The sequence below is a fragment of the Salvelinus alpinus genome, chromosome 18 (assembly GCF_045679555.1).
Source record: "Salvelinus alpinus chromosome 18, SLU_Salpinus.1, whole genome shotgun sequence".
Classification (NCBI taxonomy): domain Eukaryota; kingdom Metazoa; phylum Chordata; class Actinopteri; order Salmoniformes; family Salmonidae; genus Salvelinus; species Salvelinus alpinus.
The window spans coordinates 14,552,838-14,571,031 of NC_092103.1; the positions used below are offsets into that span (position 1 = coordinate 14,552,838).

Genomic DNA, 18,194 nt, shown 5'->3' on the forward strand with positions numbered 1-18,194 from the left:
TGCAATGCCCTGATGCATGTATCCCTAAAATCTCTGACAGCTGAACCGTGATGTGGACAACTATTGTTTTAGGAAAGTGAAAACCAATAAAACGGTCTGTAAAGTTTTGCATACGCTACACATCACAAACAACGAATAGTGTTTAAAAATGGCTCATTTGGCCAATATCCCTGGTTTATTGATGGCTCTGGCTGCGTGGGTGGACGGCCTAATGGGTTACGCTCCCAATGCTAGGCATGTGTATGTTCTAGTCTAGGTGGCGGACACACCATTCGCAGGGCTGTATTGTTCTGAAGGAATTCAGAGCTGCATCCATCCCAGCAAAGTCCCAGAAGCGCACGTCAAAGTCGTATCCCCCGGTGACCAGACGGGCTCCAGAGGGGTCCAATGCCAAGGCCGACACCTGAGGAGGGAGGGAGCAAACAGAGGTTACTTTCACCTGCCAGGGACCTTATACACCTAAATAACACCAAGTTGCTACTAGGTTAACAGCACACCACCTAACCAGCCAGCTTAGTGCACAATGAACACAATCTTGGCTGAGGGTCCCAGTAGTTTGTCTGGATGTGCATTGCCTAGTCTTTTAACACTAGAAGCGCCATAGGCCAACGGCCACTGACATTTGATTTAGTAAATTAAAGAAATCAATCCCCAAAAAAGCTTTGTCCTGCTGCTTCCCTGACTTTTCCTAAATGTTTGTATTTTACACAGCTCATGTCAGAATTTTGAAACCACAGAGAAGTATTTAGTGCCTTTTACTCAGTTTTTTTCACACCTATTCCTAACTTAACCTGCAAGACGATGTTGGTACCCAGCCAGGAGCTAATGCATCTCTCGCTCTTCACTGAATGAATGGGCGATAATAGTTCACCTTACTTCACAGTTGAATTTAAATTAGGCCTAACTGAATGATAAAGAGGGTGAAGCGGTTGATTTCATTTAGAAAGACAATAGTATAATGATGAGTTTGTGTTATGCCTATTTATCAGCGTTGGAGCTCATGTTAATAATTTGACCGCGCACCTTGTGAGTTGATACCATTCTCTTTTACATTTTACTTTGTAAAAAGAAGCTGTTTCGGGACTGTTTTATTTACAGTAACTCTATTACTAATCAAATGTATTGTAAGGGAAATTAAAACATGCTGTGTGTTGCAGTAGGACTTTAGAATAATACAAAACACATCCTTAACTCTATCCAACTTCATGATGACAAACGATGCCAGTCAGACTGCACAGCCGGCCATCGAAACTACACAATATACCCAAACTAATTTCACACATAAGAGTTAGCCTATACACAGAATTACATTTGTCAATAATCTGATGAGTGACAATATTAGGTCTATCAGTTGTCAAATTGAACATGAAGAGATGGGCGCATCTTGTAATTTACAGAGGCAGGGAAAGGATCATCACTTTATCGAATCCTCCTTCAGAGCCACATGCAGGTAAAACACTTTGATTTCTATACAGTATCTGAAAGAAGATATTCTGGCATTTCTATTACACTTACCTTTGTCAAATAACTCTCATAATTCAAGAGGTGCAGCTCTATTTCCAAGAATATCAGTGCTGTCCATGTATTCATCACATGACCACACGCGCAGCAGCATTGCTCTGGCTACTGTGCAAAAACTAGTAACATAATGAACTTAAAATTCAAATATGTTATTTATTTATGCAATTCATCCTTTACAATTGTTCATGCACTGACGCTTTTGTTTAGGAGTACAGCAAATCATTTAACCTGGCTGAAAACTAGTAATACTATTTAATTATAATATTCATTCATTAATTATACTATTAAATTATAATATACTAATTCATTATACTATTAATTAATTTTTCTATTACTAATCAAATCTACAAATAAAGTTGATCAAATGGATTACACTGAAATGTAGGCTACTGGCCTAAGTTGTTTCTAGGTCATTGTAGAAATACACAAAACATATTCTTGACTCAAAACAAATGACTGTTGTGTGTTGTTTTTTTATTGATCTATTTCCACAAATAATTATTCATGAAATTAATCCTTTATAATATATAGATATACACCGTTGTAGTCGGAAGTTTACATATACCTTAGCCGAATACATTTAAACTCAGTTTTTCACAATTCCTGACATTTAATCCTAGTAAAAATTCCCTGTCTTAGGTCAGTTAGGATCACCAATTTATTTTAAGAATGTGAAATGTCAGAATAATAGTAGAGAGAATGATTTATTTCAGCTTTTATTTATTTCATCACATTCCCCGAGGGTTAGAAGTTTACATACACTCAATAAGTATTTGGTAGCATTGCCTTAATTGTTTAACTTGGGTCAAACGGGTCGGGTAGCCTTCCACAAGCCTCCCACAATAAGTTGGGTGAATTTTGGACCATTCCTCCTGACAGAGCTGGTGTAACTGAGTCAGGTTTATAGGCCTCCTTGCTCGAACACGCTTTTTCAGTTCTGCCCACAACTTTTCTATGGGATTGAGGTCAGGGCTTTGCGATGGCCACTCCAATACCTTGACTTTGTTGTCCTTAAGCCGTTTTGCCACAACTTTGGAAGTATGCTTGGGGTCATTGTCCATTTGGAAGACCCATTTGCGACCAAGCTTTAACTTCCTGACTGATGTCTTGAGATGTTGCTTCAATATACCCACCTAATTTTCTTTCCTCATGATGCCATCTATTTTGTGAAGTGCACCAGTCCCTCCTGCAGCCACCCCCGTGATTCACGGTTGGGATGGTATTCTTCTTCAGCTTGCAAGCCTCCCCCCTTTTCCTCCAAACATAACGATGGTCATTATGGCCAAACAGTTATATTTTTGTTTCATCAGACCAGAGGACATTTCTCCAAAAAGTATGATCTTTGTCCCCATGTGCAGTTGCAAACCGTAGTCTGGCTTTTTATGGCGGTTTTGGAGCAGTGGCTTCTTCCTTGCTGAGCTGCCTTTCAGGTTATGTCGATATTGGACTCGTTTTACTGTGGATATAGATGCTTTTGCACCCGTTTCCTCCAGCATCTTCACAATGTCCTTTGTTGTTGCTCTGGGATTGATTTGCACTTTTCGCACCAAAGTACGTTCATCACAGAACGCGTCTCCATCCTGAGCGGTATGACGGCTGCGTGGTCCCATAGTGTTTATAATTGCGTAATATTGTTTGTACAGATGAGCGTGGTACCTTCAGGCATTTAGAAATTGCTCCCAAGGATGAACCAGACTTGTGGAGGTCTACGATTTTTTTTCTGAGGTCTTGGCTGATTTCTTTTGATTTTCCCATGATGTCAAGCAAAGAGGCACTGAGTTTGAAGGTAGGCCTCGAAATACATCCACCACCAATTGACTCAAATGAAGTCAATTAGCCTATCAGAAGCTTCTAAAAGCATGACATAATTTTCTGGAATTTTCCAAGCTGCTTAAAGGCACAGTCAACTAGTGTATGTAAACTTCTGACCCAGAAGTTGTGGAGGTCTACGATTTTTTTTCTGAGATCTTGGCTAATTTCTTTTGATTTTCCCATGATGTCAAGCAAAGAGGCACTTCCGACTTCAACTATGTATGTATGTATGTACAGTGGGGAGAACAAGTATTTGATACACTGCCGATGTTGCAGGTTTTCCTACTTACAAAGCATGTAGAGATCTGTAATTTTTATCATAGGTACACTTCAACTGTGAGAGACGGAATCTGTATATATACACACACACACACACACTGGTCAAAAGTTTTAGAACACCTACTAATTAAAAAAAAAAAAAGACATGAAAACTATGAACACATATGGAATCATGTAGTAACCAAAACAACGGTTAAACAAATCAAAATATTTTATATTTGCGATTCTTCAAAGTAGCCACCCTTTGCCTTTATGAGAGCTATGTACACTCTTGGCATTCTCTCAAACAGCTTCATGAGGAATGCTTTTCCAACAGTCTTGAAGGATTTCCCACATATGCTGAGCACTTGTTGGCTGCTTGTCCTTCACTCTGCGGTCCAACTCATCCCAAACCATCTCAATTGGGTTGAGGTTGGGTGATTGTGGAGGCCAGGTCATCTGATGCAGCACTCCATCCCTCTCCATGGTCAAATAGCCCTTACACAGTCTGGAGGTGTGTTGGGTCATTGTACTGTTGAAAAACAAATGATAATCCCACTAAGCACAAACCAGATGGGATGGCGTATCGCTGCAGAATGCTGTGGTAGCCATGCTGGTTAAGTGTGCCATGAATTCCAAATAAATCTCTGGCAGTGTCACCAGCAGAGCACCCCCACACCTTCTCCATGCTTCACGGTGGGAACCACACATGCGGAGATCATCTGTTCCCCTACGATAGGAAGTTGGAACCAAAATCTCAAATTTGGACTCATCAGACCAAAGGACAGATTTCCACCGGTCTAATGTCCATTGCTCGCATTTCTTGGCCCAAGCAAGTCTCTTCTAATTATTAGTGTCCTTCAGTAGTGGTTTCTTTGGAGCAATTCAACCATGAAGGCCTGATTCATGCAGTCTCCTCTGAACAGTTGATGTTGAGATGTGTCTGTTAATTGAACTCTGTGAAGCATTTATTTGGGCTGCAATCTGAGGTGCAGTTAACTCTAACTTATCCTTCAGGTCTTAAAGTAATGATGGTCTGTCATTTCTCTTTCCTCATTTGAGCTGTTCTTTCCATAATATGGACTTGGTATTTGACCAAATAGGGCTCTCTCTGTATACCCCCCAATACATTGTCACAAGACAACTGATTGGCTCAAATGCATTAAGGAAAGAAATTCCACAAATTAACTTTTAACAGGGCACACCTGTTAATTGAAACGCATTCCAGATGACTACCTCATGAAGCTGGTTGAGTGAATGCCAAGAGCGCGCAAAGCTGTCATTAAGGCTAAGGGTGGCTACTATATAAAATATATTTTGATTTGTTTAACACTTTTTTGGTAACTACATGATTCCATATGTTATTTCATTGTTTTGATGTCTTCACTATTATTCTACAATAGTAAAAAATATAGAAAAACCCTTGAATGAGTAGGTGTGTCCAAACTTTTGACTAGTACTGTACAGTCGTGGCCAAAAGATTTGAGAATGACAAATATTAATTTCCACAAAGTTTGCTGCTTCAGTGCCTTTAGATATTTTTGTCAGATGTTACTATGGAATACTGAAGTATAATTACAAGCATTTCATAAGTGTCAAAGGCTTTTATTGACAATTACATGAAGTTGATGCAAAGAGTCAATATTTGCAGTGTTGACCCTTCTTTTTCAAGACCTCTGCAATCCGCCCGGGCATGCTGTCAATTAACATCTGGGCCACATCCTGACTGATGGCAGCCCATTCTTGCATAATCAATGCTTGGAGTTTGTCAGAATTTGTGGGGTTTTGTTTGTCCACCCGCCTCTTGAGGATTGACCACAAGTTCTCAATGGGATTAAGGTCTAAGGAGTTTCCTGGCCATGGACCCAAAATATCGATGCTTTGTTACCTGAGCCACTTAGTTATCACTTTTGCCTTATGGCAAGGTGCTCCATCATGCAGGAAAAGGCATTGTTTGTCACCAAACTGTTCCTGGATGGTTGGGAGAAGTTGCTCTCGGAGGATGTGTTGGTACCATTCTTTATTCATGGCTGTGTTCTTAGGCAAAATTGTGAGTGAGCCCACTCCCTTGGCTGAGAAGCAATCCCACACATGAATGGTCTCAGGATGCTTTACCATTGGCTTGACACTGGACTGATGGTAGCGCTCACCTTGTCTTCTCCGGACAAGGTGACAAGGTATTTCCGGATGCCCCAAACAATCGGAAAGGGGATTCATCAGAGAAAATTACTTTACACCAGTCCTCAGCAGTCCAATCCCTGTACCTTTTACAGAATATCAGTCTATCCCTGATGTTTTTCCTGACGAGAAGTGGCTTCTTTGCTGCCCTTCTTGACACCAGGCCATCCTCCAAAAGTCTTCACCTCACTGTGCGTGCAGATGCACTCACACCTGCCTGCTGCCATTCCTGAGCAAGCTCTGTACTGGTGGTGCCCCGATCCCGCAGCTGAATCAACTTTAGGAGACGGTCCTGGCGCTTGGACTTTTTTGGGCGCCCTGAAGCCTTCTTCACAACAATTGAACTGCTCTCCTTGAAGTTCTTGATGATCTGATAAATGGTTGATTTAGGTGCAATCTTACTGGCAGCAATATCCTTGCCTGTGAAGCCCTTTTTGTGTAAAGCAATGATGACGGCACGTGTTTCTTTGCAGGTAACCATGGTTGAGAAGAACAATGATTCCAAGCACCACCCTCCTTTTGAAGCTTCCAGTCTGTTATTCGAACTCAATTAGCATGACAGAGTGATCTCCAGCCTTGTCCTCGTCAACACTTACACCTGTGTTAACGAGAGAATCACTGACATGATGTCAGCTGGTCCTTTTGTGGCAGGGCTGAAATGCAGTGGAAATGTTTTTGGGGGATTCAGTTAATTTGCATGGCAAAGAGGGACTTTGCAATTAATTGCAATTCATCTGATCACTCTTCATAACATTCAGGAGTATATTCAAATTGCCATCATACAAACTGAGGCAGCAGACTTTGTGAAAATGTATATTTGTGTCATTCTCAAAACTTTTGGGCAAGACAGTATATACAACAACAAAATATATGGGGGATTGGAAATGATGCAGACAATTACAATGATGGAAGCGACAATCTATCTGCAATATTAAAGCTGATCTACCCCGTAAACAAATAATAATATATGTTTATAATAGTTTATGCACTATTTATCAAGCTTTGGTGCTTATGTTTGCTGCACCTTGCAGGTTGATATGCATCTGCTAAAGGAGAGGCCCGGCAACGTTCTTTAGCGGGTACTGATAGACCAGGCAGTTCTATTGTTAATGAGTCCTAGGAGGGAAATATGCAAATTAATGGGTGCTTTAAACGGGCTCATGAGTGCAATGAGTAACAATGAGTAGTTTGGAATCCACTTTGGAAAGGTTATATAACACCGCAGTTAATAAACATAGAGGGGTGTTATAGAGAGGAAAGTTGGAAAATGCTTACTGTTTTGGTGCCATGCTGCAGAGTAATCTCATGAGTGTCTGGAATCTTCTTCACTGGACTCTGAGAGAGAGAGAGAGAGAGAGAGGGACAGGAAGTTGCCTGTCATACATGTGTGGATGAAGGTGGAGTGGGCTGCTTGGCACTCTGTCATACACAATATTTCAGCTTTAAATGGGCTGTGTGATATGCTACAGGTTGGTTTTCTCCCACAGCAGGGTCCACTAGCTACACCTACACCCAATGGGAGGGCTGCGTTTGGCTTGAGGGCCGTGTTATTACCAGAGGCCGACATGTCACAGGCCACCATCCATCACATAGCCCCACGGCGGCCTCAAATCACACCTGCTCTGAGAACGCTGGGTGTCTGGCCTATATCACTCATAACATACACACAGCAAAGAGACTTTTACTACTCAGAGAGAGAGAAAGAGAGAGAGATGAGGGAGGACACTTTTTTAAGGAGAAAACCATCTGGCCAAGTGTCTTTGGGCGGTGCATTTCGGTGGCCTACATACTTTAAAATGATGGCTTTTTGTTATGGTTTATCAGGAGGTGGTGTGAGAAAGCAGTACACCAAGATTGCACTGGGTCGACTCACAATACATTATTGTGTAAAAGGGAATGATAAAGCAAGTCTCATGAAATGCTAAGAGTGTACTGGCCTCCAGTGGTATAACATAGTAAGAACACACCATGTAAATAAATATTTGGCTTCAGGACTGTAAAAATTGTTTGTTGCAGACAGAAATGTATGTACTTATGTAAAGGTTTAGCAACAGTATGGGAGCAGATGTTTTTAGCCTCAAGCAAATCTACTGTAAAATGTTTAGTTGTTTCCTTGTGTCATAAGTTGAAACAGACTTACATCATCTTCATCATCCTGCATATCATCATCATCGTCGTCGTCGTCTTCATCGTCAGCTGTGCTTCCTCTGTACCCTGGTGGTAGTGGTGGCCCCACTAAGTCCTCATCATCCTCCTGACCAGTCAGTTGTTTGGGCACTGGGGGGCCAATAAGTTCTGAGTCAGAGTCTGAGTCACTGCTGCCGCTGCCACTACTGCTCTCCTCCTTCTTCCTGTTGGGTAGTATGTAATAGAGACCCATGAGTTTCAATAATCTAGCCAATCCCGCATACTGGTAATAACACTCAATTTGAAATGACCCTCACACACAGTTAATTTAACTCAGAGCATATGAAAGTCATTGGTCAGTTAGGATGGATGGGATTGTTTGTGTTACCTGGGTGCAGGGGCAGGGGCTCTGTCTCTCTGTTTGGAGCTTGATGCCTTGGCTGTATGGGAGCTCTCCCCAATTTCCTCTTTCTGCCTCTCCTCTGGAGACACAGCTGAGGTTAGACACTTAAAACACACACAGACTGAGTTAAAGGGCACGTAGCTATTTGCCACTAACCTAATACTTGTTGACTCCTCTCGATTGCTGTTCTTCGGGTCTGCTCAAAGATGGCATCCAGGTCAAAGGTGCGAGCTTTCTTTCCTGGAGTGAAGAGCGGAACGCTGGTATGAAAATGCTGTACTCTCCTATTAAAATACATTTCTGGTGAATATTTTGTTGACGTCAGGTTGATATGAAGGCCAATGGAAGTAACACTTACCAAAGCCAGAGAATCCCATGATAGAGGCCATATCTCCATCACTCTGCTCAGACGCTAAAAAAGACAAGAAAAGGATTCAATCACACTAGCTGCTTCATTCATTCACTACTTTCTCTCAACATGAAATCACTACCATTGCCAATACGTAATGTCACCATTGTCACACCAAGAACTAACCAAAAATCAGACAGACTGTATACATCATTTACTGATAGACTGACTACACTCCAGAGTGGCTATTGTATTTCACAAGCTAGCTCACATATGCACTCACCCACGCCCACACATATGTACATATTATGCACAAACATACGACACGATTTCTATTGCAAAAAATATTGCACAATTTAAACACTTTGCTCACCATATCCCCCATCGCACATACAACTATTGTACTTGTTTGAGTGCCTTTGTATTATATTTTCATTCCCATTGAATTTCTATTTGATCTTTATTGCTTTAAAAAAAATATTATACTGTTGTCGCATTGTTGAGGTGAAACTGCAAGTAAGCGTGTCATTGTACTGTGTCTGTGTACATGTGTATCCTATGCATATGACACATACATTTGACTAACGTTACCTAGCGCATTACAAACTGCACGAGGACACAAACTTCTGTTGGGTTGAGCTACTTTGCAGTTGGACCCGTTTAATTAAGAAAACATTTCGGAGCGCATTGTTCATTGAAAGAATAGTCGTAGCCAGAGATGATGTAGTAGCTAACGTCAGCTAACTAGCTACCAAACAAGCTAGCTAGCAGCAAAAACAGGATGATTTCTCTCACATTCGTTATATTGAATAATCATGCTTGCTGCGAACATTGTCCACTGCAACCATTTATTCGGTTAATTATAAAAACAGCTAATAACGTAACATTTACCGTTGTCCGTTTTGTTAGGATCCATGTTTTTTAGTTTTTTTTAAAGTTTACTTGAACTGTGACCCGGAAGCTGCTTCAATATTTCAACAAAAGCGCCAATACTGCTAAATAGTGGTCATTTCTAGCTATTGATAATATTGTCACTTCCAGTCATTGCCCATTTGTGCAGATTCTGTATCTTACAAAAAAAAGAGACACTCTTACCCTTTCTAGTACTATCAAAGTCTTTATAAAAATAGTTCAAAAAAATGTTGAGCTATGCCACAAAGCAAAGACTACATTCAAACTCTATTTCATTTTTTTCCTGAGTGGAAATCAACATGTTTTTTATTTTACCTTTATTTAACTAGGCAGATCAGTTAAGAACAAATTCTTATTATTTTCAATGACGGCCTAGGAACAGTGGGTTAACTGCCTTGTTCAGGAGCAGAACGACAGATTTTTACCTTGTCAGCTCAGGCTTCGATCGTGCAACCTTTCGGTTACTAGTCCAACGCTCTAATCACTAGGCTACCTGCCGCCCACATCAGCTGGTTATATATGTTCACACAAAAATAAATAAATATGCAGGTATTTAAAACCCAAAACAAAAATGTCATATACACACACTGGATCTCCAAAAATAGACATGACAAACTCATACAATACAAAGATATGGCATGAGTACCAATATGATGATGCTGATTCTCTGGTACAAGCTGGTACCAAGAGGATGCATGACAAGACACACAGTACTGACTGCCCTCCAAATGCTCCCGTGAACAGTTGAAACGCTTTCAAGTAATATCACAGCGTATAGGCACATCAATGGTTTTAATGTTGTGTTGTGATCCTTCCCTTGTGAACCTGTGCTCCTCTTGTCCCTCAAGATAGTCATCCTCGTTCCTGCATGCCGATGGGGATGCTCGAAGTCAATCAGATGGCCCCTTCCGAGGCCACAATGCTTTCAATGGCAGCCCAGTCCAGTTTGCTGAGGATGCTGCCAGTGCTCTCTGACAGGGTATCCAGTCTGTCCAGCCCTGTTCCCCCAGCTCTAGCCACCACACCACCCTGGCCGCCTGAGTTCTCCAGCCCCAGCAACCTGCAGATCTCTGGAGGGGGGTTCCATGGGCTCACCACCTCCTCCTCCCTCTCTTCAGTCTCTCTCTGCTCCCTTGTTCCTCCACCTCTCCGTCCAGGTGACGACTGGATCACTTCTCTTCTCCACTCTACAGGGTATAAACAGGGTATAACTTTAATCTATATTACCTAAACACAGGGTTGGGTAGGTTACTTTCTAAATGTAATCCGTTACAGTTACCTGTCCAACAATTGTAATCAGTAACAACTTTTGGACTACCTAAACTCAGTAACGTAATCTGATTACATTCAGTTACTTTTAGATGACTTCCCTTTAAGAGGCATTAGAAGAAGACAAAAATGTATGTTACCAATTGAACGACAACTATTGCAGGATAAATCAATGTTAAAGTTTACATAGCTGGCGATATATGGATGTAAAACTTTACTTTAGGGGTTGGTTATGTAGGCTTCTTCTAAACCATCGCTTTCTACTACATATAATACAATTAAATTATATCTTTACATTAAAAACCAGTTTATCAGAATTCCAGTCATTCCAATAAATGTTATACCTCTTGATCTTCAAGAATAGGACTTAGAAATATGGATAGATTAGCCAAATTGTTTTACCTGAGCATAACCCCAAAACGAAGGACTTATTAGCCAGCCATACTGTGTTGTTTATGATTTTGTTGTCATGGAGGACTGATTGGGGTCATTGAGTCGAGTTGAAAAATAAATGCTGCTCTCATGGAATGGCATGCTTTGAGCACTACTGAAAAGTGCTATTTACATGTGAAAAAATGAATGCCATATGATGCATTTGCTATAGGCCTATTGTTTACCTTTTTGTTGGTGACACTTTGATGTCTTGATAATATCAAATCAAACTTTGCCACATGCGCTGAATACAACAAGTGTAGACTTTACCGTGAAATGCTTACTTACAAGCCCTTAACCAACAGTGCAGTTCAAGAAGAATAAAATATTTGCCAAGTAGGTTAAAATAAAAAGTAACACAATAACAATAACAAGGTTATATACAGGGGGCACCGGTACCAAGTCAGTGTGCAGGGGTACAGGCTAGTTGAGGTAATCTGTACATGTAGGTGGGGGCGAAGTGACTATGCATAGGTAACAAACAAACAAGTAGCAGCAGTGTATAAGAGGGGATGGGGAGTGAATGTAAATTGTCCAATGGCGATTTTTATGAATTGGTCAGCATTCTAATGGCTTGGTGGTAGAAGCTGTTGAGGAGCCTTTCAGTCCTAGACTTGGTGCTTCGGTACCGCTTGCCGTGCGGTAGCAGAGAAAACAGCTGTTTAAATGGCAAATCCACAGATTGAACAATAACAAAAACTGTCGCTCCGCCTCTGTTTTGGTAAAAAGCTGAGGGATGGGCTTGGAGAAATGTAACCACTCTCAGATTAATAGACAGCGCTATGGATACAAGGACTGACCGTCCATGACATCAAAATTATTGTTTTAACCATGTTATGAGGCTATACAAACATTGGAAAAACACACGCTTATATTGTGCGTTCTCATGGAGTGTGACAGTTGAACTAAGCTCATGAGGCATTTATAAGTTATATTCTTCAAGAATCAATGGATATACAGTACCAGTCAAAATGTGGGACACACCTGCTCTTTCCAGTTTTTTTTTTTTTTTTTTTAACTATTTTCTACATTGTAGAATAGTGAAGACATCAAAATTATGAAATAACACATGTGGAATCATGTTGTAAACAAAAAAAAGTATTAAACAAATAACAGATTCTTCAAAGTAGCCACCCTTTGCCTTGATGACAGCTTTGCACACTCTTGGCATTCTCTCAACCAGCTTCATGAGGTAGTCACCTGGAATGGATTTAAATTAACAGGTGTGCCATGTTAAAAGTTCATTTGTGGAATTTCTTTCCTTCTTAATGCGTTTGAGGCAATCAGTTGTGTTGTGACAAAGTAGGGGTTATACAGAAGATAGCCCTATTTGCTAAAAGACCAAGTCCATATTATGGCAAGAACAGCTCAAATAAGCAAAGAGAAATGACAGTCCATCATTACTTTAAGACATGAAGGTCAGTCAATGAGGAAGATCAAGAACTTTCTTCAAGTGCAGTCGCAAAAACCATTAAGCGTTATGATGAAACTGGCTCTCATGAGGACTGCCACAGGAAAGGAAGACGCAGAGTTACCTCTGCTGCAGAGGATAAGTTCATTGGAGTTACCAGCCTCAGAAATTGCAGACCAAATAAATGCTTCAGAGTTTAAGTAACAGACATATCTCAACATCAACTGTTCTGAGGAGACTTGCTGCAAAGAAACCACTATAGGACTTGGGCCAAGAAACACAAGCAATTGAAATCTGTCCTTTGGTCTGATGATTTTTGGTTCCAACCACCTTGTCTTTGTGAGATGCAGAGTAGGTGAACGGATGATCTCCGCATGTGTGGTTCCCACCGTGAAGCATGGAGGAGGTGGTGTGATGGTGCTTTGCTGGTGACACTGTGATTTATTTAGAATTCAAGGCACACTTAACCAGCATGGCTACCATAGCATTCTGCAGCGATACGCCATCCCATCTGGTTTGCGCTTAGGACTCTCATTTGCTTTTTTAACAGGAAAATGACCCAACACACCTCCAGGCTGTGTAAGAGCTATTTGACCAAGAAGGAGAGTGATGGAGTGCTGCATCAGATGACCCGTCTTCCACAATCACCCGACCTCAACCCAATTAAGATGGTTTGGGATGAGTTGGACCGCAGAGTGAAGGAAAAGGAGCCAACAAGTGCTCAGCATATGTGGGAACTCCTTCAAGACTGTTGGAAAAGCATTCCAGTTGAAGCTGATTGAGAGAATGCCAAGAGTGTGCAAAGCTGTCATCAAGGCAAAGGGTAGCTACTTTGAATAATCTGAAATATAAAAAACACTATTTGTTTAACACTTTTTTTGTTACTACATGATTCCACATGTGTATTTCATGTTTTGATATATTCACTATTATTCGAAAATGTAGAAAATAGTAAAAATAATGAAAATCCCTTGAATGAGTGGGCGTGTCCAAACCTTTGACTGGTACTGACTGACTGACTGTGTGTGTGTATGTATGACATTTATAAATCCAAAAATGGATGTAGCAACTACAGATTACCCCTTTAAGTCTATCATAAGTGTGCTAGTTTGAGCATGTGTCCATTAGGCCTATGGATTTTTTTTTTATCAGCATGAATTAGATTGAACACCCCACTTTAATTTCATAGGCTGGGATCCACACTATGCAGCTGTTGCAAGAGCACATTTTTCACTGGCTGTTCACTGGTTTCAAAAACAATGATTGATAGGCAGCTTAAACTTCTTGAATTCAACCATTATTGGGTTCAAATAGACATTTAGATTTGTGAACAGCCATCCACAACAACCACAATCCGTAAGGAGCAGATAGCTAAATGAAAGAGCAGCAGTGTGATTCACATCAATGCGCTATGTAGATATCAATAATAAGTGATATCCGTATCGCCGTAGACCACACCACTGCTGTCATCCTTACCTCCAAGTGTTTATTCAAGTTGGATAATCTTTGGATGCCGACAGCAGTTGGACCATTGGAAAACATATCTTGGACTGTAGCCTACAAAAGCTTATTCCTGCTCTTTTACCGCGATCCATCAAATACATTTGGTGTGTCATCATAGTGGTGATGACTTGTGGTCAGATTCGCTCAGGTGGAACACACTTAAACTTTCACTTTTTTCAATGCTGATTTGAATGTCATCGAGTAAACAGAGAAATGTTGATGATTTTTGTTCTCTCTCAAACATCCTTTCTGAATTTAAAAGTAATCATCTAGTTTTTCAAAAGTATCTGTAGTCTGCTTACAATATTTTGGCTGGTAACGGATTACAGTTACCGTGTTTTTGTAATCCCTTACATGTAACGGATTACATGTAATCCGTTACTCCCCAACCCTGCCTAAACATGGCTACTAAGATTACTCTACAGCTTGGCAGTGTCTCACCTTGCTGGCTGTGTGTCTTAGGCCCAGTCCCAGTCCTACCCCTCAGGTCTGTGATCATACCCCGCCGGGTCACCTGGGAGAGGCGGTCCCCTGGCAGAAAACTCGCTAACGCCCAGGAAACAGACACACTGGTCAGTCACTGCATCTGGCAACATTCTACCCAAACATTCTAAATGCTATGGATCCCAGGTCATCACATATTAATACATTCTGTTACCGTAAGCCCCTAGATATTTTTAGAACACCGAAATCAAAAGAGATTGTTAGTGGATGGTAGAAGCCTTAACCTGGTCTGTGCAGTCCCAATCTGGAAGTCAGTGTCTCCTGCCCCCCTGACGACGCAGGCCGTCTTTCTGAACGTGGTGTCACCCCTGGAGAGGAGAGGGAGCGGGCTCTCCCAGTCTGGGGTTTGGTACTTGTCCTCCTCCTCCCCCCAACAGACAGACTACGACCTCTGGGACGTCACAGAACGACAAGGTTCATCCTCTATCCCTCTCATTACAGTTTTAGACACATTTGTTGAAATCAAATTGTTCTTAAAATCCACCCAGATGTGAATACCCTACGAGGTGTACCTGGGGCTGCTGCCGACAGTCTGAGCTGTAAGGGGTCGTGTGGAGGTGGCGGGTAGGTTCAGGGTGCGGTTGGCGTTATTGGGCAGGGTCAGTGGGGTGGTGAGGAGGTCTGTGATCAGACTACAGGCATCGCGGGCCCGCTGATTGTGGTGCTCCAGCAGAACCGTCCTAACGGTCCAAATACACAACATATCAACACACATACACGCTTCTAATACTTGGAACACTTGCATGTACACTACCGTGTAGGCCAGTTTTATTGCTTCTTTAAATCAGGACAACAGTTTTCAGCTGTGCTAACAGAATTGCAAAAGGGTTTTCTAATGATCAATTAGCCTTTTAAAATGATCAACTTGGATTAGATAACACAACGTGCCATTGGAACACAGGAGTGATGGTTGCTGATAATGGGCCTCTGTACGCCTATGTAGATATTACTTTTTTTTTTTTTTTTTTTTTTAATCTGCCGTTTCCAGCTACAATTGTCGTTTACAACATTAACAATCTGTTCAATTTGATGTTATTTTAAATGAAGGAGAAAAAAAGGGGTTTTCTTTCAAAAACAAGGACATTTCTAAGTGACCCCAAACTTTTGAACGGTAGTGTATCTATCTGTATGTCTGTATCTGTGTTCGTGCTCATACTTGTCTTTCTCTTCCTTGATTTTCTTATTGATGTTTATATCTTTGGACGTTGGTTTCTGTGAAGAGAAATGGTGTCTGAATGAAGGCACTGAAAAACCAATCTGTACACAGAATGTAAATGCGAGTCGGAAGCCTCTCACCAGTGTGACTGGGGCCGAGAAGGGTTTGCGTTCCCTCTCCCTCTTCTCCTCCCTCTGTCTGCGGTACTCAACCAGTTTCTCCCTCTGTTTCCTTCTCATCCAAACCCTCAGCTCTCGCCTCTCCTCCTCTGCTCGCATGCCCCTCTGTCCCGCCCTGCCGCTCTGTTGCTGGTCCAGCCTGCTGTCAATCACAAACACATCACTGCTGAGAGCCAGTAAAAAGTGCTCGAGATGGTGACAATCAGAGGAGGAGTAGTTTTAGAGCTGTTCACCGTGAAGGTTCCTACCTGTTGAGGCGGGCAGCTTGGGTGTGCGACAGTCCCAGTGCCGTGGGGGAGATGCCTCCCTCCCTCACCAACTCCGCCAAGATGTCTGCCACATCACTCAGCCCACTGAGACCCAGAGTCTCCTCTGCCCATCTGAGGAAGACAGGAATTGCAGGAGGAAAATAATAAACCACAATCACATCTACATCTATGGAATAATGTTCACACAGAGGGTAACCAACAGTGATCATTTAACATGTTCCTAAATAGATTACCGATATCAGTTTTCACATACTTACTTCCCAGGTGCTCCATCCATAGTGTCTGTCAAATCTGCAAGAGGAACACAATCAACATACAGCTTACTAAGTAGGATGATACAGATCTGAATGCTGCTGCAAGGGGCTGAGTTGTGCAGCCGTCCAATGTCTCTTCCAAGTATGTCGACCTGAAACACAAACTAGCACAAACCAGAGACATGCAAGTACCAGGTGTACCATTACAAGGTGAGCGTGCCTGTATGTGGGATGTAGCAGCTTTTGAATTTCTTTATTTTTCCTTTATTTTACTAGGCAAGTCAGTTAAGAACAAATTCTTATTTTCAATAACGGCCTAGGAACAGTGGGTTAACTGCCTTGTTCAGGGGCAGAACGACAGGTGTCCACTCGCAGTCTCTATCGGTTACAGCACAAGTGCGTATGCAGAGTTAGGTAACAGCAGTGAGTCCCAGCCAGGTGTATGTGACAGTGTGTGTTGACACGGCTCTCACCTTGACCCATGTCCCACACACGCTGCTCTGGTTCTGGTCTGACGGGAGACAACCACAGGCCTGCAACCACAGACAAGACAGAGATGCCATTCTACCCAGACTGATCCCCCAGTTGATATACTGTAGACCTCAGGTCAGACAGCCTGGTTAGAGGCACAAAGCAGGGATGTGTGGTGCTCGGGTAGACAGACACTAAAGTTACAGCTGTGGTGAGCCAGTAACAGGAGTATTAGATGGTAGCCTGGTAACTGGAAACGGCACAACAGACCACTACCACCTGCCGAACCACTAGGGACTCATAAGAACTACAATCACACTAACACCATCATGGCTCACCATTATCTACTAGGGAGATATTTCCATTGGATCCAATGGCCAATAATATATCAACAATGCCATGACAAGGTAAGCTAATAGCGATCTGTTGACACATGTTATGAATTGTTTTATGAGCACAACTATATTCCCACAGTGGGAATGCTTGCTGGAGAGTGCTGCTATACCTGTTGGTGTGGGCTGGTGCAGGGTCGAGGTGCTCTGGACGGCAGGAGTGTGAGGAGAAAGAGAGAAGGGCTGTTTCCCACCCCAAGGAGCAGAGCTGACTACGACACTATCAGGTCCTTCCTCCTCCTCCTCCTCTTCCTGTCGAAGACCCGCTAGCTCAAGGTCATGGTGCACGGACAGATGTGATCTCCACCCTGCTCAAATGGAGAGGATACACACACATACAGAGTCAGGGGGGGTATGGCAGAACTGTTGTTGTTGTCTGGTGTCAAGAAGTTTGGTCTGGTGTCAAGAAGTTTGGTCTGGTGTCAAGAAGTTTGGTCTGGTGTCAAGAAGTTTGGTCTGGTGTCAAGCGTTTTAAGCCTGGCGCACGCTTCCACGTCGTAACGGTTAGCGCATATATTATGGCAACATTTGGTTACGTTTTGGAGTACGGCAGTTTAAAAAAAAAAATTTAGGCTGTTTGAGCACACAAGTCGAAGTTCAGTAGCTGAAGTCCACGCCCCTTCTTCTGTGACTGGTCAAAAGTACTACTCCGAGCAGGAGTGGGAACTATGGACGGGGTTCTTCAATGAAACGTGTGTTGACATTCTAAGAGAGACAACTAGTTTCCATGCACATTTTTGAAAGGAGTATGCGAGCAGAGGCGTCCGCGTCGCCTAGCCCGAATTCTGGAGCAA

At 42.2% G+C, this 18,194-nt stretch overlaps 2 protein-coding genes across 6 annotated transcripts in view; both read right to left on the minus strand.

The window, feature by feature from the left end:
• LOC139543848 (WD repeat-containing protein 70-like) overlaps positions 1–9,700 on the minus strand; it is an 82,794-nt gene extending 73,094 nt beyond the window's left edge. Inside the window, exons 1-7 of the mRNA XM_071350330.1 lie at positions 9,540–9,700; positions 8,658–8,711; positions 8,456–8,539; positions 8,285–8,378; positions 7,910–8,120; positions 7,045–7,104; positions 270–403 (exon numbers count right to left, since the gene is read on the minus strand). Of these exons, the coding sequence (XP_071206431.1) occupies positions 270–403; positions 7,045–7,104; positions 7,910–8,120; positions 8,285–8,378; positions 8,456–8,539; positions 8,658–8,711; positions 9,540–9,564 (662 nt within the window). The 5' untranslated portion in view covers positions 9,565–9,700. The remainder of the gene's footprint in view (positions 1–269; positions 404–7,044; positions 7,105–7,909; positions 8,121–8,284; positions 8,379–8,455; positions 8,540–8,657; positions 8,712–9,539) is intronic.
• Positions 9,701–9,860: 160 nt separating this feature from the next.
• Positions 9,861–18,194, minus strand: part of cplane1 (ciliogenesis and planar polarity effector 1) — a 30,098-nt gene continuing 21,764 nt past the window's right edge. Inside the window, exons 35-44 of one of the 5 annotated variants that reach the window (XM_071350324.1) lie at positions 17,514–17,708; positions 17,011–17,070; positions 16,541–16,574; positions 16,263–16,394; positions 15,976–16,156; positions 15,836–15,891; positions 15,192–15,359; positions 14,904–15,070; positions 14,617–14,721; positions 9,861–10,747 (exon numbers count right to left, since the gene is read on the minus strand). In XM_071350324.1, the coding sequence (XP_071206425.1) occupies positions 10,455–10,747; positions 14,617–14,721; positions 14,904–15,070; positions 15,192–15,359; positions 15,836–15,891; positions 15,976–16,156; positions 16,263–16,394; positions 16,541–16,574; positions 17,011–17,070; positions 17,514–17,708 (1,391 nt within the window). In that variant the 3' untranslated portion in view covers positions 9,861–10,454. The other 4 variants (XM_071350322.1, XM_071350320.1, XM_071350323.1 and 1 more) reach the window with 4 other exon arrangements.